The 23514-nt window shown below is 41.8% G+C and overlaps 1 protein-coding gene and 1 long non-coding RNA gene across 4 annotated transcripts in view; both read right to left on the bottom strand.

The window, feature by feature from the left end:
• The window catches only part of LOC139625524 (phospholipid phosphatase-related protein type 5-like), a 104972-nt gene that overhangs the window by 23195 nt on the left and 58263 nt on the right, over nucleotides 1-23514 (bottom strand). For all 3 annotated transcript variants that reach the window (XM_071485576.1, XM_071485574.1, XM_071485575.1), the window contains one exon: nucleotides 10363-10613. In XM_071485576.1, coding sequence (XP_071341677.1) covers nucleotides 10363-10613 — 251 coding nt within the window. The remainder of the gene's footprint in view (nucleotides 1-10362; nucleotides 10614-23514) is intronic.
• Nucleotides 3647-9391, bottom strand: LOC139625525 (uncharacterized). The gene is made up of 2 exons (XR_011691908.1): nucleotides 9212-9391; nucleotides 3647-8772 (listed from the first exon to the last, which is right to left on the bottom strand). It is a non-coding gene; the product is annotated as an uncharacterized lncRNA (long non-coding RNA).

The following is a 23514-nucleotide window of genomic DNA, read 5'->3' as shown; positions in this document are numbered from 1 at the left end:
CCAGGACTTGAATCATTTGTATGAATGAAAATGATTTTGTATGAATGGGAGAGTGCTGTGTAACGTTATCTCTGTCTGTCTGTCTGTCTGTGCTGCACCACTCCTCATCCCTCCCCGTCATGCCCACAGCAACACGAGAACGGCCTTTGAGTCAAACCTCCTCAGACGTTTTCTTGCAATGCTCAACCTCCGTACGTGTTAATAATGAGATAGTATGATGAAACAAGGGAGCGTTAAACTCATTCATGTTACAACCTTTAAGGACCTTTGACGAGTTACGTGACATTTTCAGAGGACGGAGCAGAGGAGCCTCTGGTGCTGCGCTGTAAGTCAGAGCCGAGGCTCTCTGTGGCTGCTGAAATGCCATAAAACAGCCTGCAGCCCTGCAGGCGCAGATAACTACGTATCATTTATTTAGAGTCTGAGTCCTTTTCATTCGAATCGGTGCATTCAACACTACAACAGTGGAGCTGTTTCTTGAACAGCAACCGTGTGATACATGCATGTTAATATCCAATCTGGCCTTGTTTCAGTGCCGTGGTATCAACGTTGGAGAGATGGAAGGAAGGAGGGGCAGAGACAAATATAGACCAGAGGAAACGTCTCTGTTTGGGTCTAATCACTAATCTGTTGTGTTGAGGCAGCAGACAAGCCTCCAAGGGCCTAATTGTATTTTTCATTAGTGCACAATCTTCTCTAAGGCCAGATCAAATGTTTCCATTTCTCTCTCTGCACTTCATTCATTCTTCATTTCTTTTGATTATTCTGGATTTAAAAATACCGTGTTGCTCCACTTGCGCTGGAAAGAGCAGAGTGGGTTGAGAGCGAGCACTCTGCAAGGCTCTATATATATAATTCCTCTCTTTTAACAGGTAAATGAAGGTGCTGTGACACCTGCTGAGCTTCACATATGTAAGTGCACTCAGTTTGGAGTTTATTAGGATCAACTAGCTAAAACTAACGCGGTCTAACACAACAGTCCTGCAATAAATCCCACCTTCATGAAGGCTATAACGTTCCGTTTTTACTGAGACTGTTGCTGATCCACCAGTAGGATAATACTGAGCTGAGCTGCACTGCACTGCACAAGGAGGCCTACCTTCATTGACATAAATGGGATGGACAAAATAATTGAAATATCTTTCTGTATAGCACAATGCAGATCAACAGCCTCCAAAATGACCATGACGTTGACTCAACTCCTTTGTGAAACATTTGACATGAACTGAACATTATAACCTTCATGAAGGTGCGATCTACTGCAGGACTGTTGTATTAGACTGCGTGCAATAGTATTAGAATAGCACATCACACAAATCCATATATCATTCATCTGCCATTAATTACCACTGTGGAACTGTTAGGGGAATTAAAGTAGAAAACATGTTTTTTTATTTCTGATTTGTATTATTTTTAAATTTAATCCAATTAGCGTTTGACTGTTTACATGCAAGAACAACTACTGACAATCTGGGAATGTTTCGTTTCTGGGAACACAACTATAACATGTAATGTGAACAATCTCCATCATCATGTTGCTCGCCACAGCCTCACGTTTGTCAGTAATGAAAGCAAAACAATGCAGAGCTCCACATACATACATACATATTATGGCCAAACATAATCAAAATAAGATGATGCACCCTGTCTTTGCCCTGGTTACACTGTGTTTTGGAGAGGACCGGTAGGAGTGGATGGTCTTGAGGGGAGTTATTAGCGAGACCTGTACCTTTTCATGAAACTGTGTGAGCCGTTGTCTATGTACCAGTCTCCAACAACACGCCTGCTGATTTGCAGTAGAATAATTCATCACAAACAACTAAGTTTGAGATGCACATAAGCGTGGGAGGTTTCTGTGGTTATTCCGTGACAGTCTGGTTCTGGCGGTTGCACAAAATTTAACATGCATCTACAAGAGTCATGAAGATACCAAGGAAATAAACTCAGAAAATAAAGGTTTTGAATAAAATTAGACCCACATGCTTTATTCAAAATATACTGTTAATATGGCCCAAATATGCTGCACACTACAGATTTAATAAACGCCCTAATAGAGGTTATATTTGTATGTATTTGGTAATGTGGTCAGTGTGTATCAGTGGCCATATCTGTGCATGTCCCTGCTGTGCAGTCATGATTCAGGTTACTCTCACAACTCACAGGTCGGACTGGTCATACTGTGGTGAGTGTGTTGTGTGTGTGTGTGTGTGTGTGTGTGTGTGTGTGTGTGTGTGTGTGTGTGTGTGTGTGTGTGTGTGCCCGTCTTTCACCCGGTCAAGGTGATTTCTCCCTGTGAGGCCTGTGACTTGAGTGAGCTGTCACATACTATCAATGTTACACTTAGATTCACAGAACAACCTGCTACTTGTCCTCTGTACAACACACCCACCTACACACACACACGCACACACACACACACACACACACACACCACATGTATAGGATATTTTAATGTTCCTCGGTTGGACTCCATTTGACCTGGGACTCCTCTGGTCAACTTGATTTGTCTTAACAGCCTTTTGCGAGCGTTTCACAGGGCGCGCGCTCTAACCTACATTTCCCACTTAATGTCAGACATTAGCAGCTGCCGGCGTGCTCACTATATCAGAGGCTTGTCAGCTAAATGGAGAGTGCGACATGAAAAATTCAATCTGGGGAGATGAGGCCCAGCAGCTCGTCCTCCGCTCAGTGACGTGTCAGACATCAATCTCTCCGTCTTGCCAAGTTCAAATGGTGTTCTGTGGTATTACTGAGCGGGACCTGCTCAGACAGAGACACACAACCAGTGTGCTGTGCAAGCAGCGCAGACCGCTGTGTTAATATATTTAGGCTGATTTAAAAGGAAACTTTGCTCTCAGTTAGTTTTATGAGACAGATCTCCTAGCCAGATATTAAACTTTTATTTCAAACGGTATCCTGTCCAGTCCAAGCGGCCTGACTCTGACATGATGGATGCAACACTGGATTTCTCCAGATAGAATATTTATTGTAGTCTCACACTGCTCTAGCTGTTACTGGGAAACACTTAACTAGAACCGACTCTAACAGAGATGCTGATCGATGCGTTTTCCAGAGTCACAAACACATGAATCTTTGTAATGTCAGAATTTGAGGGAAAGTCTTCAGGAGTTGTTTTAGTGACTTGTTTTTCCACCATTCATGTGTGCAGGGAGTCAACAGGAAGTTGTCTCAGCTAGAGAAGGACTCTAATATTTGTATTAATTTGTATGCCGTGCTAAATTATGAGCAGGATGTTATCAATTCCCTTAAAATCTGATATTTTTATGGAAGTAAAAATATTTTCAAGTGGCCTCTAAAAGGAACTAGTGTGTGTTTTAAAAAGAAGTGCATTTCGCTGTTTCATTTTACAAACTGTATATGTTTCAAAGATAGGTCAGGTCTTCCATCTGGTTCCTCTTTGCTCCTTGATTTTGCTTGATATGGGATGTTAAGTTACTTTGAATTTAGTAACATTTGTACATTCTACTGTGAAAGTTTAATGTTTTTATGCAGAGTGCACTGTTGGGATCATACATTTGGTAACTTTGCTCACAATATTACTCAGACGCATCACGTGCATTCATGACATGTCTGGCTGCACAAGAAGATGTGTTTCTGGCTTGTTTTGAATAAGCAGGAGAAGAAGAAGAAGAAGAAGAAGAAGAAGAAGAAGAAGAAGAAGAAGAAGAAGAAGAAGAAGAAGAAGAAGAAGAAGAACTGGGTAGTTTTAGCCAACATCCCTGAGCAGACAGATCAAAGAGCACTGCCTTCAAAAAGCCAAACTTCAATGTAAAAAAATGACGTCACAGTACAGTACATCACCGCCCACGCTCAGTAGAAATACCATGGCAACAAACAAACTGAAGCTGCCGACTACAAAACAACAAGAACAACAACAAGGCTCCCACAGCTGGATGGCACGCCCACAGACACACACAGTCCCATCACACAGTCCACACACACACTGTCTCTGTCAGTCTACAGAAGCTGTATTGTAACAACAATAATACTAATAATCAATACCTGACAACAAGCACTGATGGGCACAGTCTCTATGCACACTCACAACATGTAAGTGTACAACAGAGGGAAGACAACATGTTTGTAGACTTTTCAAATTTCTGAAAATAATGAATTATAAATTAGTGCATGTTTCCATTAATAAAGTTTAAAGTGTGCATCAGCATGTTGGGAAATACATTTATTCATTGTCTTTTGGAGAATGAGATGAAAAGAATGATATCAGTCAAATCTGCGCAATCATCGTGTGGTCAGTTAAATGTTTTTGTAACCAATAGGAATGAGTCACATAGACAAAATGACAAGACCTAGGTTGTTTAAAAATATAACTGTAATGCAAGGACATTTTTTGAACCAAATAATTCATATTTGCTCTTGGTTGCAGATAAAAAAGTGACACAAGTTTTCAGTCTAGAGTCAAGCCCGGACATTACAATAAGTAATTGTGAGTCTGCACATTACTGTTACATTACCATTTGAATGGGGGTAATTACAGCCTCATTTCGATAAATCCTCGGGTTCAGTGCATGCTGCATGGCTGTGTTTGGCCCTGGCATTGCTGTAATGACCGAGACAATGAGAGTTTGAAGAGGGGTAATCATCATCTCCTCAAAGCTGCAGGGTTGTGCGTGTGTGTGCCTTTGCTCTGTGGGTATGACTCTTGTGTGTGCAAACTGCATGCATGCCCTAAACGCAGAGCTGTACACACACACAAACACACACACAAACACACACACACAATGGCCTTTGCTAAATGACCTAGATAACAGAGGCAATCTGCTCTCCCCATCGTGCAGGGAGTCACTGATGGTCCAAATCTGTGCATCCATCGCTCATGGGCACTCAGGCAGACGCTGGCTCTCTGACACAGAAAATCAAAGTAATCAGACCATCAGGAAGAATCAGAGCCTTTGTGGGAAAGCTTGATTTGTGTGCTGTGGTTAAAGGATAAATCCACAGTAAATGACAAGGCGGAAATCCGCTGCTGCTCTGCTGTCTGCAGGTTCAAGCTTTCGAGCAGGTTAGACTTGTGCCCACAGTGTGATGGATTAATTAGATAAAAATGCTAAAATGCTTGTGAGGGCATTTGCAACACACTGTACTGAAAGGGCACAGGAAGAAAAAAAAAGTTTTTAAGTGAGACACTTAACTCAAAGAGCTGTTCATTTATGGCAGAAGATATGAAGCTGGATTGGCAATTTGATGGAGCTCTTATAGAAGGATATGAGGATACTGCTGGACACTAGACACATGAGATTGATATATTTCTATTTTATAGTGTTCACCTACTACTTCTGTAATTTCAGTACTGTCATTACTTTCTAGAAGCCCCTTTGGCAGCAATTATAGCTTCAGGTCTTCTTGGGTAAGTCTCTACACCTGGATTTGCTTAGAGTTGTGAGGAAAAGGTTCAGTTTTTGTCTCATCAGACCAGATAATCTATTCCAGACATTTAAATGCCATTTAGCAAACTCAAAGCAGACTGCCTTTTACTAAAGAGTGGCTTCCTTCTATCATCCAGTCTACCATTAAGCTCAAAGCTTTACAGATAGTAGATAGTAGATAATAGATATGCCATGTGCAACCTTACAGTAAAAAAAAAAAGATAAAATACCTACAGAATAATTTCATTTCATCAAGTCCCATATTGTAACCCCCTTATACCCTATACATCTTGTTCCCCTGTTCCCTTGTACCTAACTGGACTATATGTGTGAGTATGTATTCTACACTGCTCTGTGCAAAGAAATATGCTGTTGGAAGATGTCATCTAGTATTCATCTTTCTAAGGAAAGTCAATCATACCAAATGTTTCAACACATAAGGAGGTTGCATTGATATTGTCTACACTGCTTGTGTAGCCAACAGTATAGGTGTAATTTCCCACGTGACAGGAGACACAATGCAGACAGGGATCTTCAATCAAAAAAGGAAGAGGAAAAAAAAAACAAAAAACCTGCATTTGCATACATTTATATAAATGTAACAAATACTAGAATTGCTTGTCATGCTTTAGATACTAATGGCAGTCTAACAACAAAAAGTAAATGAATGACAACTGCTGTGTTATTTATGCTCTATCCATAAAAGAAAAAAAAAAAAATATCACATGTAATCGCACAATTAGATAATTTTGTTCACATCATTGAGTAATGGGGCATTGACCTTACTGCCTTCTCTTTAATTGATGCTCAATTGTAAAATCACCCAGGGTAAAAAAAAAAAAAATCCATGGTGCATTCACTGTTGCTCATTAAGATTATTGCTGTGACCTAATATCTGAAGTCTACTATGATGATATCGCTGTAGTTACACATGTAAAATGGAGAAGACAATAAATGTGAAGCCTAAAGCTTTGTTCATATTATTGTGGAAAAAGGGCCTTTGCATGTACCTCCTCCATTATTGCATTGCTGCATATGGTGCACTGTGTGGACTCGCACAGCTAATGGCTGAAGGCTACTGCTGTGCTGCGATTAAATATGGAAGAGAAATTAATGAGTAGTGTTGTACAATAAAACTATACTTGTGGCTACATTTGTAAAGCATGAATTCCTTTATGCTCGTTTAGGTCTTACTGGACTGTGAGCTGGTCTCACGCCATCAGACATGAGAAGATGGCGGCAGATCTGTTCATACAGCTGTTTCTAAAGCCGATGGTGCAAGCTAACTTTTTAGAGTAGTTATCTATACTCTATATAAATGTATAACTTGTTTAATGTGTGCTCCAATATTAAACCTTTAAAATCACTGCTAACAAGTTGTGTTCTCTCCCATTTTGCCATAGCCACCTTGAAACCTTGTCTCCAGATTTTGATTTATGTTTATTTTTATTTCAATATATTGTCTTGATACTATTTTATTTTGTTATATAAAATATTCAGTATATTTCATTTTACTTTTTGGTTAATAGAGGATGCTCATAACGTACTGTGTATAGTATCCTGCTGCTGTGCGTCTGCAGCTCTGAATTTCACAGCTTTTATTTTATCTTATATAATATTCGGTTGATTTTTTTAAGATTCAAACACATCATCAGACTGTGTGAGATAATGTTTCACCTCTTCAGTACTGTGGTTTATGCCCAGGCTAAATGGCTTGTTCACCCCTGTATTCAACATGAGATTCAGCTATTTCAAAACAAAGTGCACCAACATGATTAAAACAAGGGAAGAGAAAACAATATATTCACTTGTGTGTTTGCATTTGCACATACAGCATGTTTTTTTTTTTTTTTTCATTGGTGTGCATATGTGTCGGCTAGAATCCTGTTTCTAAGCTTGTCAGGCTTCCTTATGAGTTTGGGTAAAAAAGCCAGTGAAGAATGACCCATTTGGAGGTTCTTTCAAAGCTCTGTCTTCCTGTGAGACTTGTCACTGTAACTTGTTTTGACTGCACAGGAAGTGAAAGTGGGGAAGGTAGCCAACGCAGCTAACATATTCTTTTGTGTGTGTGTGTGTGTGTGTATGTTTCTACATATTAATGTGCATCTTTGAAAAGTTATGAATCCAAAGACTTGGAAGAACAATGAACACCAACTTTGGATTGGTAATTATTTATAGATACAACTTAGATGAGGATGGCTACCTGTGGGAACACATCAAATAATCAGTCCTTATTCAGTAAGGTGACAGAAGGCAAGTGCAGGAATCTTCAAGAGATTCCTCAAGTCATGCTTAAATCTGACATCAGTGAAGGGAGAGGGCCACTCCCTCAAAATGAATTCTGGGATGTGTCTGTGTCGTATGTCAGATCCACTTCCCTTTGCGTTACATAAGAAAGTCAAGTGAGAAATTAATCAGTGTGTTAAATGCGATAATCTCATTAGACATCATAGAGATTAGATGCGAGGTCATGTACAGTGAAGACGTGCAGTGGAGATAACAGATAAACACTTTGACATTGTTACAAGCAGAGGAAGCTTTTAGTGAAAGCATCCACCTCAGATTAGTGTTTGTTAATGAGAAGCCTGAATCCCAGTCACAGGACTGCCGCACTCACTGAGCACTTTATCAGAAACACCTGTACACATTACTATTATCATTATTTTTATTATTATTATTATTATTCATGCAATTATCCAATCAGCCAATCATGGCAGCAGTGTAATGCATAAAACCCTGCAGATACAGGTCAGGAGCTTCAGTTAATGTTCACGTCAAACATCAGAATGGGGACAAAATGTGACATCAGTGACTGTGACATGATTGTTGGTGTCAGATGGGCTGGTCTGAGTGTTTCTGAACCTGCTGATCTCCTGGGATTTTCACACAGAACAGTCTCTAGAATTTGTACTTACAAAAAACAAAATTTATGCAGACAGAAACTCCTTGTTGATGAGAGACCATCCAATATAGGCCTACGCACATGAAGGCTTGGATGGTTCTCTATCCATATGTTCATATTTTAAAAACTTGGTCCTTGCTTTTCTATAGCTTGTAGAAAAAAAAAGCAGTTCAACATCAGTTATGACCTGTGACATCTTTTGCGATCACAGCTTTCACAAAGTGTGAAATCACTTACACAACTTTATGGGTCAAGGTCACCAGTCACACATTCACTTCACCAAACCTCTTCTAACTCCCACTTAGGTTTTATCTCATTTTGATAGGAACTTGCACCAAAAATAAAGAGAGGAGTGAACAGAAACTGAGAGCTGTCCTGGGATTCTGCCTTCTTCCTCTCACTGAAGCTGTAGCTGGTGAGTCAACAGCTGAACCAGCTGCTTTTAAACTGATGCTGCAACGTTTTCTGTGGAAAAGCAGTTTGGGCTGAATATGATTTGCATAAATATATCACTGGCATTCTCAAATTTACAGAAGAAGAGATATTTGGAGAAAGCTGGTAGCGCTAAAATGCTAACTTGGCCTGACTTCCTGTGTAATCTGACTTGGCAGCCATCCAATAACTAGAAAATAGAATTACTTCCTCATGGGATCTTTTTCCTCAGCTCTCAAGCCATTATCTGAGTGATGTTCAGCACCTACAATACATAAACCTTACTCACTGCCTAAAACTGTGATTTTGCTCCTTTTCTTATTCATGCAATCCTCATTTAAAGAATTTCTTTGTAGTTTAGGTATGCTCAACCCTTTTTTCAAAGAAATATCGCTCAACAGTTTTACCTTCTGAAATATGAGGAGCTTGATATCCATCTCATATATAAATACAGAGCCATAGTCTAGCCTACCTTAGCATAAAGAGTAGAAGCTGGGGGAAGGAGCTGGCCTGGCTCTATCCAGAAAACTAAAGCTAACTAACGGACACACTGTATCAGGTTTTCATCCCTACACAAACAGATATGTTTATTTTCATGTGGTGGGCTATGTCATAGCAACCAGCAGCTGAGGACAGTGATTTGCTGGAGGCTCTGCCGGTTGCTTGGCAACCTCACAGTGAAAACGTGATTCCAAAAAGGTGCAATGTTTTATTGGTTACCACCTGCTTTTAGCTACTGTTTACGCTAACCTGAGCTAACTTGAGCTAATCTGGGCTAGCTCAAGTTCCTTACTTCACGCACAGACTAAATTTTGACATCAATCTGAACCTCAAATCTTCACAAGAAAGCAAATAAGCTCATATCCCAAATTGCAAGACTTCTAGAAATTGTTGGAAGTCATTTATACATTTGATATATTGCGTTAAATCATGTTATTTTTGTGCTTATTCTTACGTTCATATTTGTTTCAATTCCAAAATCTTTATGTGTTGTGCAGATTTCAGCTAATAACTGTCAGACCCCTGGGTATAACTGAGAGAGATTTACTGACAGAGTGCAATCTTGTAAAGTTAGCTGCAACAAATTCATTTAAATAAATAAATAAAATAAATACAAGCATAAACTGTATATTTTTAATTGCTAGAGACCTATCTTCCTCAGTCTGTGTCGGCTTGTGACAGCAGGAGTCTACAATTTCTTCTATAGTCAAACCCTAAAAAGCGGTTCCTATTTATTAAAAATCATACCTTGGCTTTGGCAATAACTTCTATCAGCCGTGATAATATTATATTGTCTGTCTGATGGTGAGACAGGTGAGAAAAAAAAGAAATGGATCACTCAGATTATCTAAACCACTTGATTTTGAGGTCACAGTGAAAGTAAGCGGTGCCTAAAATGTTACCAATAATCCTTCATCGCAAAGAAAAACTCTGTGACAGATGAAGGATGAAGCAGTAAGTGGGTCTGTGCGCCGTGATGGATGTTTACAGCAGACAGTCTGGGTCATCATTTTACACTTCACCTGTCTCACCATCTGACTCTCATGTTTCTTGACACATCTGACATCTTTCAAGTGACATGACTTAACCCACAGTATACACTGCGGTGGCAGAGTAACTCACAGCCAGGTAGAGCGCAGCGTAGACGCTGAGTGCGGCCTCCTTCGACGGGAAGGTTTTACGGGCCCGCAGGATGTCGTCCTGGTTTCCTGTGCAGGCCTCCTGGTGGCTGATGTAGCGCAGAGCCTGCTGGCAGCCCAGCGCCGTGTAGTTTGGCTTACAGACCGTCAGGAAGTAGGGGGCAAGGTTTCCTGTCACCACTTGGCCTGCGTTGACGAAGATGTCGACGGTGAAGAGGCCGAAGGTGTACACTCCTGGGAAGAAGAAAGAAGATGCTAAGAGGGAGGACATGGCGTAGACAGAGCTGCAAAGTTTGTGATATTCAGACTGAGACAGTGGAGCTAATTAAAAATAATGAGTTGTGTGGGATGTTTCACCACCAGCACCACCGTTATCTGTCAAATTTCAGTCCACCACTGAGACCCATCAGCCTCCAGACAAACAAATAACATATTAATAACATTAGTGCAACACTATGAATGTCTACCAGGAGAGACGTCTGAAAATCTGCACCACTATCACCATATTGAAACAATATCATATCTGCCCCTTCTCTATGACAGCTGGCTTTTTATTCAAGTGTGGCTGCTCAGAACAACTATCAACACTTGATGTTGATGTTGTCGCACAACACATCATACAAGCTACTTGTGACTGATTATATCCCGTCCCTTAAGATTGCTAGACTAGCAAACATCTTTCAGTCCATTTATAGAGAGTCTGTTAGAGACAGTCAGCACTCAAAAGCTTTCGTTAGCACTCATGTCATGTGTTTTGCTGCCACGGAAGAAATAAAATCATGACAACTAAAAACGAGTCCAAAAAGTCTTCCGACATCTTTCCTGTAGAAACAGACCGACACCTGAATGATCTGTCAAGCCGCCAAGAACTACTGCCATCGCAGATGTGGAGGAGTTTGAAAAGACAAAAAGACAGAGACAAATGCTAACTGCCAGAGAAAATCATTCCCACCACTTCCAAGAGCTCGACAAGAGTGTGTGAATCTGTGTCTGATAGACAAGCTGCACATTTACTGAGGGATTTACGTTCTGCTGTAATACATTGCTTTTATGAGAAAGAAAGGCTTCATGGATGATGACCCTCTTCTCACTCAGGACTACTGTGAAAGTGTCTTCGAAAAAGCAACTGTTGGAAAATGGGGTTGGATGTGTGTGTGTGTGTGTGTGTATGTGTGTGTGTGTCTATGTGCTGAGAATAAAGAAATGTGCACCGTCTTAGTGTCTTATTTTAGTAAGTGCTCCATTTAACCAATTCTATTTCTGTGTGAATAAAAATAAACTTTAACATGACAATACTTGATTATGTCAAATACACATAATCAAGTCTGAGTCTGAGACCATCTGCCAATGTGTATTATAATATGAGCTAATGCAGAAATGCTATGACCCAGCCTGGAACATTAAAAAAACTGTTGTGATGGCCAAACAATTCAAATAAAATATGGTAATACTTTCACCCCACTTCATATATACTGTATATATATATATATATATATATATATATATATATATATATTAGGTTAATATATCATATATGAATATTATGTGCTGTTGTGGCTACTCAACAGTGAGTTTTTTATATTTCTCTCATACAATATCATAAGAGCGAGGCGTTCCAGCTGTTGTTCTGTACTTTGAATGACTGGCAGCTGAGGGCAACTTAAAGCTGCAGCTATTAGTCAGCTCATCATTTAGTTGATTGAAAGAGAATTAAATGGCAACTGTTTTGATAATCCATCAACTGTTTTAGTCATTCTTCAAACGAAAATGTCAAATATGCTTGTCAGGATTTACAGCTTTTCTTTGTCACATATAATAGTCCTATCTGGACTGTTGGCTTTAATCAATAAAGTAATGACAATAATTGTTACTTGCAGCCAGGGTGCGACTCCACTGCGGTGGTTACTGGCTGCGCTCAGCCTGTATTACACCCTCCACTCCGCTGTTTTCCACCCACTCGAACAGAATCTTTGCATACAGTACTTTCAAACTTTGAAGCTGATGTTGCTCTGAGACTTGAAGTGAGATTTACGCTTATCACAGACCGATTTTCCACCTTCAGAAGATGAATGTAAAACGGCCTAACATCAAACTCTGTACTCAAACATCCAAGTGCAGTAACAATAAGACAAACTCACTTTTAACTAGGGGGTGTTTGTTTACTGCTGATGCAGACACATTCGGCTTCCAGTGAAATAAGCTCTTGAATTCTTTTCCTGGTTTCAGTGGTTGTTGTTGTCACACAGCGAGCCATCAGACAGCTGTGCGAGGTTATGAGAGCGGCAGCGGTCCTCGCTCTCCTCGCTTCCTGCTGTCATGGTTACAGCAAACTCTCACTGTCTGACGTACAGTTAGAGACCACATGTGTGTGCATCTCAGAGCCTTGACATTAGCCTGGTGGCACGGAGCAGTGCAAACATTAGAGCGAACATCACTGTGGTGTTATCAGACATTACTGCCATTTTGTTCTATCTATGTAATTTTATAAATTGATAACAATTATTTTCTTCTCCCATATAACAATGAATTGCATTCTACAGGATCGACTCTGTAGAGAAACGTCTATGTCAGTGTGACCTCTGTCTGCAGCTCTTCCGTCTCCTCTCTCCCCAGTCTCTGAAAAAAGCCACACTGTGTTGAGACAGTGGCTTCATAAAACAAGGACGGGACATAAATCATTCAGTGTACGTGTATTTTCAGTGTGAATGATTCCCCTCTAACACCACTCGGAGCCTGTTTGTCCCTCAGCAGAGAGCCGCTGTTCCTCACACTGTGTGACGCTGCATAACACAGGCTCGCTGTCTACGGGGACACCTTAATAACAGGTACACAACTCCCTGCTGCTCACCCAAACCAAACACACACACACACACACACACACACCTAGGTGCCACCATCCATGAACTCATTCTGCTCTTAACCAAACCAGCCAGGCTTTACGTCTCAGTGATAGAGGGGCTTTAACAGAAATAATTGCCTCCCTCCTACGAGAGCCCGGCCCTGTGTCACACTGAATTACCAAACAGGTGCTTGTTCAGACAACTCTCTCACACACACTGAGAGGGCTGTTCACCACACACACACGCACACACACACACACACTTCCAAGATGCATTATTTGCTGGGGAAACAACAGCAGCTTTTCCAGTCGCTGTCAAGTGTTTGTGCTGCTGCAAACTAATTCAGCCCGTCTCCCAGCTTTGAAGCCGAGAGGAGATTTATGAAAACAGACGGGGAGGCGTCACGGCCACTGAGCAAGGCTCCGTCTTTCTTCTCCTTTCACACGAGTTCTTGTTCTTAAATGTCGCCGTTGAAGTCACCGCCTCTCCTTTCTCACTCCTCGTCCTCCTCACACAGAGGAGCGGTGTGAGGCTCCGGATGCTGACAGGCCCGTTTCTTAACAAGCATCAAATAGATTTTGTCAAGCGCCGTGTGACTCACTCGCTGAGCATGGCTCATCGCTGTCCCACTTTCGCCGACACGAACATGTAAGGGTGGGTCGCTCCACGTTTTACAGAGGACTTACAGTTGCTATAGCTAACCCCCCCCCCCCCCACCCCCCCCCCCCCCACCCCCACACACACACACACACACACACACACCCTGTGTCATCCCGGTTGGCTTTGGCAACTCAGAGAGGGACGACCAAAAATTGCTTATTAGGGCATAAATCTAATTCAGTTTGCCTGCTTCAAACAATGCTATGATCTGCTGCACGGCCACTGTTTAGCCATGCATGTGTGTGTGCTCAGGAGTTTAAGTGCACATACTTATTGGGTGTATGTGATCCTACTGTCGTAGTGTATATCTGTGTGTGTGTGTGTGGGAGGGTGAGCAGGGTTGAGCCAGTGCACCTCTCTCTTTGATCCATTGCCAGTGTCTCCACAATGCTGCAGCGTGATACACAACCCAGTGAGTCTCAAAGTTATCACAGTTTCCCAGACTCCCTCTGTGCTCACAAATACTTTAACACACACAAGTCACAGGTGGAGACCTGAGAACACTGGTCTGAGTGTTGAATATGAGGATGTGACTAAGCTCTGTGTCACAGGTATAGACAGTGTTTGAGTGTGGATAAAGCAGTTATTGAATTTGGAGGGGTTTTTTTGTTTTGTTTTTTTTTTTTTTATTTGGAACACCTGCAGTGAAATCTGTTCATGTTTGTGGTTGTGGAGAAATGTAAGAACAGGATTTTAATCAGGATTGAGAGAAATGGTCAGATGAGCTGCTTTTGTAATTTATTTCCAGTCTGGAGTTGGGTTGAATACCAACTTCCCCTTTTCCCTGAAGAATACCAGCAGTGAATGAGGACTGTTTGTGTCTGTTCACCTGTGTGTTGGTCTCCTGTGAATTAACACCTGGGTGTTCTGGTTCCCCAGCCAAACTCTCACTGACTCTATACCCAAATCAGAGAGCAGGGCAGTATGTAGTATGGAGTGGAGAAGAGTTGTGGGACGTAGCGGTGCTTAAGGTTCTGTAGCGTCCCTGTACCCACCCTGAAGTGCCTGAGGTGTGTCATACTCCATTTCTCTTGGTCTGTCACCAACAATATCTTTTGTTTTAACTATTGCAGCACAGGTTTTCTAGATGGTCTCCTATTATCTTTTGTATAATTCGTCAGGAAGCCTGTTCTGGCAGGAGGCGGAAAGGTTTGGGCTGGATTCAGTGAGTGAGTGATGTGTCAGTGTACTTCACTTGATCTTTTTTTTTTTCAAAGTTATTTTTTTTATTTTTTTTTATTGTGATTGATGAAGTGGAAGAGAGATGGGAAAGTGAGGAAGAGAGAGAGGGGATGACATGCAGCACAAGGCCTCGGGTCAGACTCGAACCTGGGCCACCGCAGTTAGGACTAAGCCTTAATGGTATGTGCTTTACCAGGTGAGCCACCGGAGCACCCCATAACTTGATCAACCTTAGTTTAAATTACATGAAGTACTTTATAAGTCCCTCCTTGAATTCCCATTATATTTTTCAATGATTAATGAAGTTTTCTCTGGATACAGGCTAGAGAGACCTCGATTACTGCGGTCACACCTCACCTGTAAACCCACATATAACACTGTAATGTCCGAAAAGGATTTCACAAGACGTTTTCCTACAAACTGACAAACAGCTCCTGTAGATTTGGTCATTTGTTGAAAGTAGTTATCAATGAAGAGCCATTAAAATAAAGGTTATAATCTACAAAGCTTAAACTCCTCAACTAAATTTAGCCCAGTTTTAACAGTTTGATATCTTTTCTGTTCAGTGATGCTCTAACAACAAACTGACACGTTGGGAAGCTCTTCCACGAAATCTCTTTCCAATTTTTTTCTCCATTATTATTATAATATTCTCCATTTTTACTGAATGCTTATGTTTCCATTCTGAGCAGCATGTTGACAAAGGCTGGACCAGCCATTGCTACAAACTGAGTGATCTGGTTACATTGGGCCAAGAGAAAAAAGTAAAACTATCTTAAAATTGGCCAATAGTGGGCAGCACAACTCAATTCCATATGGCCTTACTGTAGTCTTTATGGGCCTTTTATTTTGAAACTGGGCTTTGTTTTTTGTTTTTTTGTTTTTTTTGAGAATGGAAGCCTCTGTCCTCGTGGCCTTACCTAAACTTAAAGTTAAGTGCATATATTTGTGGAATTTATGTGTGTTGTCAGCGTAGGCCTAACATCGGTAGACTAATGAATGGATATGCAGTTAATCACAATGGAAAGGATAGTGTCACTGGACGGAGGGTGTGGCAGCGTAAAATCTTCTGTTGATGTCACAAGCTAATCTTTAAAAATTGCTATAATGTAATTTGCCTTTGGTAGTTATGATTGTTGAAGAATTGCAAACACAATCAAGAGCTTATTTGTCACGATGAAGAATATGGAGACTGGTGTTGACTGGCAAAGCATGACAGCAATAATTTTACTTTTTTCCAGAAGTGAATAGTATAACGAATTACTGTTTCAATTCCAGTAATAAGCGCAAAAGGGTGAGAACATGAAAATTGCCGCTTGCAGCTATATTTTAATTTTTATTTGTTCACTGCTCTCTTTTGCTGTGTGCCAGTATATGTGTTTATTTTACAGCTGCACCATTGTGAGCACATCCATTTTCCCATTTACAATTTAGACTGCTGATAAGCTTTGCCAATGGGCATCATTACAGCGCTTATCCTTATCCAGCACTGATATGAATGAATCAGCGCACAATTGTTTTGCACTGGCGACAATAAGGAAATAGTGCAGGGGCGAACACATGAAGCTGCTGTTCTTCTCCAGCAGCAGCAGCAAAATGCCTCAGGCGCTAGGTGAACATGAAGTGGTCAGTGTAGAAATGAATTATACCATTTCAGTTCTGGAAATCAAGCTAGTGCTAGCATGAGCCGGCCACTGTGGGTCGTATATGAGGGGTAGGCACACGAGGGGTATGTGGTTGTTTCAGATGGAGGACAGGTTTTGTGCATCGTACCAACTGCTGTTGATGTAACACTGGAAAAGGTACTCAATTAATGAATTAATTATTATTTAAAAATGTTATTCTAAACCAAAAGAAGCCGGAGAGTGACCGCAGAGCGACTGATTGCCTGATCAGACATGTGAACAGAACAGGTCCCAGATCAGACTTTGGATAAAAGCGTAGTTTTCTATTCTGTGTCAATGATTGATTAAACTGATTCCACTTTAAAGTTCAATTTTAATGCGAAGTTCTTGCGCAGGAAGTGATGTGATTAATGTGTCTACTTCGATTGGAATAAACTGAAACAGGATACGGATGAAGACATATTGGGGAAAAACGACCACAATCGCAAACTCAAACTCTGAGTTTAGTGCAGCAGAAATGAGCGCGCAACATGAAAGATGAAGGAGGCTGGGGATTATCATTTTGAGAGACAATTTTTAAAACATGTTCAAAGAGTGCTCGTGGTGCAGAGCAACCTTGGGAGGGAGGTCGATCCCGACCAGAGGAACGGGGAGGGATGGCTTCTGCAGGTCAGGGAAGAGATGTGCCGCATTCAGCAGCCACAAACACTTTAACGAGCAACACTGCAGTCTCCGGAGACGCCGCTCTTACTGACAGAGGAGTGTGACAGAGATTATAAAACGTTAATGCTGAGAGGTGGGGGAGAGAGACGAGAAGGCAGGGCAGCTCTGTGGTACTGTTGAGGGTTGATTATAGAGGACAGCTCTGGGTGAAATGAGCAGCTGTGAGTGGTCCTGCTGGTCTGCCGGTTGCACACACTGTCATGTACACAGATCAGCCACAACATTAAAAGCGGCTGCCGCCTTTAATGTTGTGACTGATTGGTGAATTGGTGGCCTCTGGTGAATCGCATCTAAATCAAGAATCCGTCACGTCCTCGTAAGACTCACGAATCCACGTTCAGTCTCCAGACCTTTTAGAAATCCACTTACAAAACAGCACGGACTGTTGGTCTCACCCTTCATGACAGTCGCCTTAACTCAAACTGGGAGGAATCAATGCCAGATTTACACAATATCAGCCTGATAAAGGCCCAGGCAGACACACCTGGGAACAACACTGAGCAGCAGTCGTGACAAGTGTTAGTTTAATCCCATGTTGAGCATCGCAGTGACAGACAACTGATGCAGCACATCTGGGACGCCCTCAAGCGTCTCTCTCGCCATGTTTGACGTCAGTGCAGCTTCAACTGAAGTTTTATATCCAAGGCTAATGTTTTTTTACAATTCTCAGTTTCATGGCAACAGTGGTTAATGTGGTTAGGGAGCGTTCATGGAATATTAATTTGGGTCTGTGATGAAAGGCGAACTCCAGTCTCCATCCACGACCCCGACCTCCACACATTCACTGCATGAAGGTCATATTACGTCTTGCGCTGGCACTGGGTGTAAAACATGAGGTACAGATGTAACCTCTGCAGCTCACACACACACTCAAACTCTTGCTACTGGCCATGAGGGACACACAAGAGCCCCTGACTGCTCCCTGACACCTATTTCAGGCCAAATGTGAAAAACGGCAATCTGTGGTCAGTTGGGGTCCAAAATGTAGCTTCTGTGATCTTTCCTCAGGCATGTTGTTATCTAGCAGTTAGTTTCTGAAAATTTGAGAATGATTTTTATGAGGGTGTATACAGAGGGACTGTTGACGAACAGTGCTGTGTGTTCCCAGGGGGACAACCTCACCTCTTTTTAAACATTATTATTACATAATGTCACTGACAGAGGGGCCATGAATGAACTTCCCAAATCTAAAGTTCAATGAGCAAAGCCTTAAAGTGCATGAAGGTAAAAAAAAAAAACACACTGCTGAGGTTGAGCGTGTGAGAGCACCGCGACCCTCGGCTGTGTTCTAAATTTAATCTTTCTCAAACAGCACGGCCCTGTGAGTCATTATGCAAAGCATCGCCAGGCCTGAGTGAGAGGGGAGTAGAGCTGCGAGATGGACGGGCTCACATGATGCCGCGCAGCTCTCCAGCAGATGTAAATGCTGGCAACGAGCACGTGCAAGCAAGCAAGCATAAATACTGATGTGCATGAACACACACACACACACACACACACACACACACACACACACACACACATTTGGGCACGCAAACAGAAATGTATACACGCAGCCCGAGCATGCACATGTAACGAGTCACGTGTGAACACTGGCACACTTGACAGTAGCAAAGAGAGAGAGAGAGTAAGAGAAAAACACAAAAGAGAGGATCCGGTAGCAGCTGTGCAGAAACAATTCAGCTTGTGCATGACAGCTATAGGACGCATAGGATTCTGGGTGAAGTTTCTCACTGTTACAAGGCAGCATCCAACAGGCTGAGATGTGTGGTCAGAATTGCTAAGTGTGCTCATAATAATAATAATCATAATAATAACAATAATAAACTTCCATCAAATCTTCTATCCCACGCATTTGACTGCGCATTTTGAGAAATGTGGCAAATAAATCCTTGAGTCTTGACTTTTTATCATGTGCTCTAAGTATCACATCCATAGTTCATGTGTAGCACTGGGCTCAGAAACATGAACCAACCTCTCGACACCAAATGCAAGAAAATCATTCTTCCGGCTTGAGATGGGCGGTGATGTCACGTACGACACACAGCTGTTCATTTTGCCCATCTGCTTCCCCATCTGCTTGGATGTGATGTGTCATCCTCAGTGCGAGTCTGTCACTCACTTCACGATATAATGCATCCTTGGCGAGTATGCATTCTTCATTATTGTTTTCCTTTGTTTTGGAAACACCCACAGGCTATTAGATGTTCTGTGAAATGAGTTACAGAGGACAGAGGGATCCAAGCTGAAGAACACTTCAGGAGCTCTAGCCCCATCTGGGTCTGTCTCATTCACACTGCGTGTGAGTCCCAGATGCATCCAGCTAACAAGTGTAACGAAGTGGCTGTGTGCTGCTCTCTGTGTGAAGCGCGGATGTTAGTAGTTCAGTCTATCGTGTTAGTGTGCAAATATTTGGTAACCGAAACCAAACGCAAGGCATAGCTGATGCTGACGGGATTCATTAGCAGATATTTAGGAAGAAAACAATAAACGCACTATATGTCTGGACCTCCTCTGGTCAATGATTGAGGACGTCAATTTTGTTGTATTTGCATTCAGCCTTGTGTCGGCCCGTTATCTGTTTGCTTATTTCCTACTCTCTGTGCTCACAGTATTTTAATACAGCGAAATTCTCAATAAAGCTGTTATTATTCACGTTTTTCTGTTTCTGCTGTCAGACAACAGAACAAGTCAGAAACAGTGACTGAAATGCAGCCGATTAAGATGACATATTAGCTCCCAAGCCATTTCCAAGCTGCTACTAAAATCCTGATTTTACAACCATAACTTCGTCTGACAAGATCACCAAACACATAAGTTAAAGACAAAAACTGTGCTGTGATTTCAGCCGTATTTACTTGTAAAATTATCACTCAGCTGCCACTCACTGAACCGAGTCGACACAGAGACGACTGACGACTCTCTTCTATTTGTCCAAAAAGTCACTAGATTTGTTGCTACATGCTTTTTTGAAAAAAAAAGTCTCGCAAAAGGTCTAGAAAGTCTCCAAATCTATTAAAGACAAATGCACTAAATTGGCAACACTGCTTGTTTGCACTAATTCATTTAGAAGGAGCAGTGACCAATGGTGTAACATGATCACTCCGTCAGTCCTGAAGATGGTGCTACAGGAAAAATCAGGGATAAACAAAATTAATACATTTCATCTTGAGGGAAACAGGAATGGTTGCAACCAATTTCATGGCAATCCATTCAGTAGTTAACATTTCTCTCTGAACACGAAATGTCAACATGGTCAGTGACACAATGGGAAAAAAAATGATGACTCATCCTCTGGGCACAGTGAACGTCAAAAATTTAATGGCAGTCCATCTAATAATTGTTGCTGTAAGTCAACCCACAACAAAGTGGTGGACTGACCAACCAACTGACTGATACTGTGACACTGCCAGAGTGTGGCTAAAAACAAAGCCAATAAACTGTGAATAAATGTTGGAATTTTTTAGGTGCTGCTGGACGTGCCAATCCATAAAACCTCAAACTCAAAAAAGCATTTGTTGAGTCAGTAATATTAATCAACAGTCCTATATATATATATTGAAAAATACAGATAGGTGACAATTTTAAGTAAAAACCTTATTAAATGAAATGATGTGAATCATACGCTGTTGTCATCATTGTCTGTTGGAATGACGCAGCACTCGTCACTACCATTATAAAAAAAAGACAAACAAAGGAATATTTTTTGGAGGATTTCTGTTCATCTGTTCAGTTACACACAGTTTGACAAGAAGCACTGAAGCTGGGGAAGATAAGTGAAAAAACAGCTTACTAACGTCAGAAATAATAGACTGCCTGATATTTTAGTCTTTTCAGATGATCATACCGAAAAATCGTGCTGAGGCCGGGCAGAGGAGATGAACACTGATTGATCTTGGCTTGGTTTAGCATCAGCAACATAATGTCTCTTTCAACTCACTGTGTTGACTGACACCTTGAAGAAACTAGGTGAGAGACATTTTTTGACCTAAAACTCTTATTGTAGTGACATCATGCAGCATTGTCTCAATATTGAGGCTGCCTCTTTTTGCTAATTTTTGTTCCTGGTGCCCCACCTTCGCAAGGTTAGGCCAGCATCAGGCTGACGTTATGTAGAACAGCACAGGCCACCTTATGTTGGGCTTCCCTTCATTTGTTCATCTGAAATATGATAATTTTGTACTATATGTAGGCTGCTATATGTTTTTAAAATCCAAACTCACTGCACCTTAAACTTTTACAGCCCTGAAGTAACAAACATCAGGTTCCCAATGAATTCCTCAGTTTGCACTCACCGCCTCATTCTGTTAGTCTTCTGCTGTACCAGGGAAGCAGGCAGCTCCAATGTTGCTTTGCCAGCAGGTGCAGTCTGAGCCCTGCAGAGCAAGCTCGTTACTGTATTTCTGTACCATCCCCTGGCTCTAAAACCTTTAAATAATGCCCTCTGATCCCACATGCACACAAATCCCTCTACATATTCAAATCAACTCGGGAGGCCTGGCTCCAAGTCTCAGAAAGAGGCAGGCGAGCAGCATCCGTCAGCTTCGCAAGGGAGCTCTGCAGTGCAAGGAGACCCGATCTCTCGATGTAGCACAGCAGAGTCTCCGCTGGATTAATTCATGTGTTGCTCACTGTGCCAACAAGCATGCCAGAAGTAGTTATCAATAGCCGTGCATCAAATGCACTGTAAAACACACAGGCAAACACACTGTATGGAATTGGATTTCCAGATTGTGTATGTTAAATAGTGCTCTGTAATTTGGGTTAACTGCTGTTGCTAATGCTGTAAAGGGGCACTGACAGCTCACCCTAGACCCATTAGCTGATGTTGGTAAAGAGAGGAAAATGCTGCACCTCTTATGCAGTTTGCTTCAGTGAGCTGTGAGCACTTAGTTAAAGGGCAGAGGCACTTCTCTGCATCCCCTCCCCTCGCATCAAAAAGACAACTGCCTCCATCTCTCAAACACCGCATGCAGAACAAACTCTGAGTGCCACACATGGAAAAGGTGCTGCGTGAGATCAACAGGATAGTTCAGCTTCACAGCTTGAGTCCTATTTTTCTAGTTTTGTGTATCATTTCTGTCAGTGAAGACATTTTACTCGCCAAGATAATTGCTCAGATTTGTACCATCGCTGCAACAACATTCAACAGTTCTTGAAACATGAGCAAACAGGTTACATACAAAACACTGAAGCACTCTTTTTGGAGGTTAAACTGAAAGTGAGCGCCCCTGTAAATGTGGTAAAGTTTGGACATCACAGTGGTCTAAAACACAAACCATAAATCCTCTTATTAGTTAGTTACACTATTCCTCTTTTACTTCACTTAAGGAGTGCTGGAGTATAAACAGAGGATTGGACAGGTAAGAGACAGAAGCCAATAACATGCATATACTGTATGTGCCCTAAGTAAAGTGTGGGAAGTTGTTTAGCAAGTTGTTTAGCATCACCTATTTCACAAGGGCGTCTGATCTGACCAAGCATTTAGTAAGGAACAACTGATGTTGTTCGTACATCCCCCAGCTCTTCCTGGAGCATCCTAAGACATTCCCAGGCCAGAGAGGATATGCAGTCGCTCTAGCATGTTCTGAGTCTTCCCCGGGGTCTCTTTACAAATGGATGAACCTGTAGCTCACGTCAAGGCTCCTGGCCGCAGTGACCCGGGTTCGAATCCAGCGAGGCCAGGCATCCCATTTCTCCCCCTACCATTCCTGTCACTATCTACTGTCTCTGTCAAAAAAAATGAATAGAGGCAGAAATGCCAACAAAAAGAATTATTGAATTTGGAGTGAGGCATCTAGGAGACATCCAAATCAGTTGCCATAATCAGCCAGGTATCCTGCTCCAGGCTTCTGACCATATCAAGTTTGCTGGATCGTCTGACAGGGTCTGATGCTCCTTCCTCCAACGTCTCCCAGACGTCATAATTAGGGCCAAATGGTGCAATGTTATGAATTCCCTCACTGTTTTCTCCATTTGTACAATTGTCGCATTTAGCTCCTCTCTATGATGACAGGCTCTGTACCCTGCCTTAAAAGTGTGGCCATTCTGGACAGCTATAAACACTTTTGCTTTTAGACTGGCGGGATGATACATTGTAGAAAC

Source organism: Trachinotus anak, unplaced genomic scaffold, assembly GCF_046630095.1.
Source record: "Trachinotus anak isolate AG129_WGS33_773 ecotype Australia unplaced genomic scaffold, CSIRO_AGI_Tana_v1 ptg000009l, whole genome shotgun sequence".
Lineage (NCBI taxonomy): Eukaryota > Metazoa > Chordata > Actinopteri > Carangiformes > Carangidae > Trachinotus > Trachinotus anak.
The sequence above is the reverse complement of the archived record's forward strand: the minus strand, read 5'-3'. Positions and strand labels throughout refer to the sequence as shown.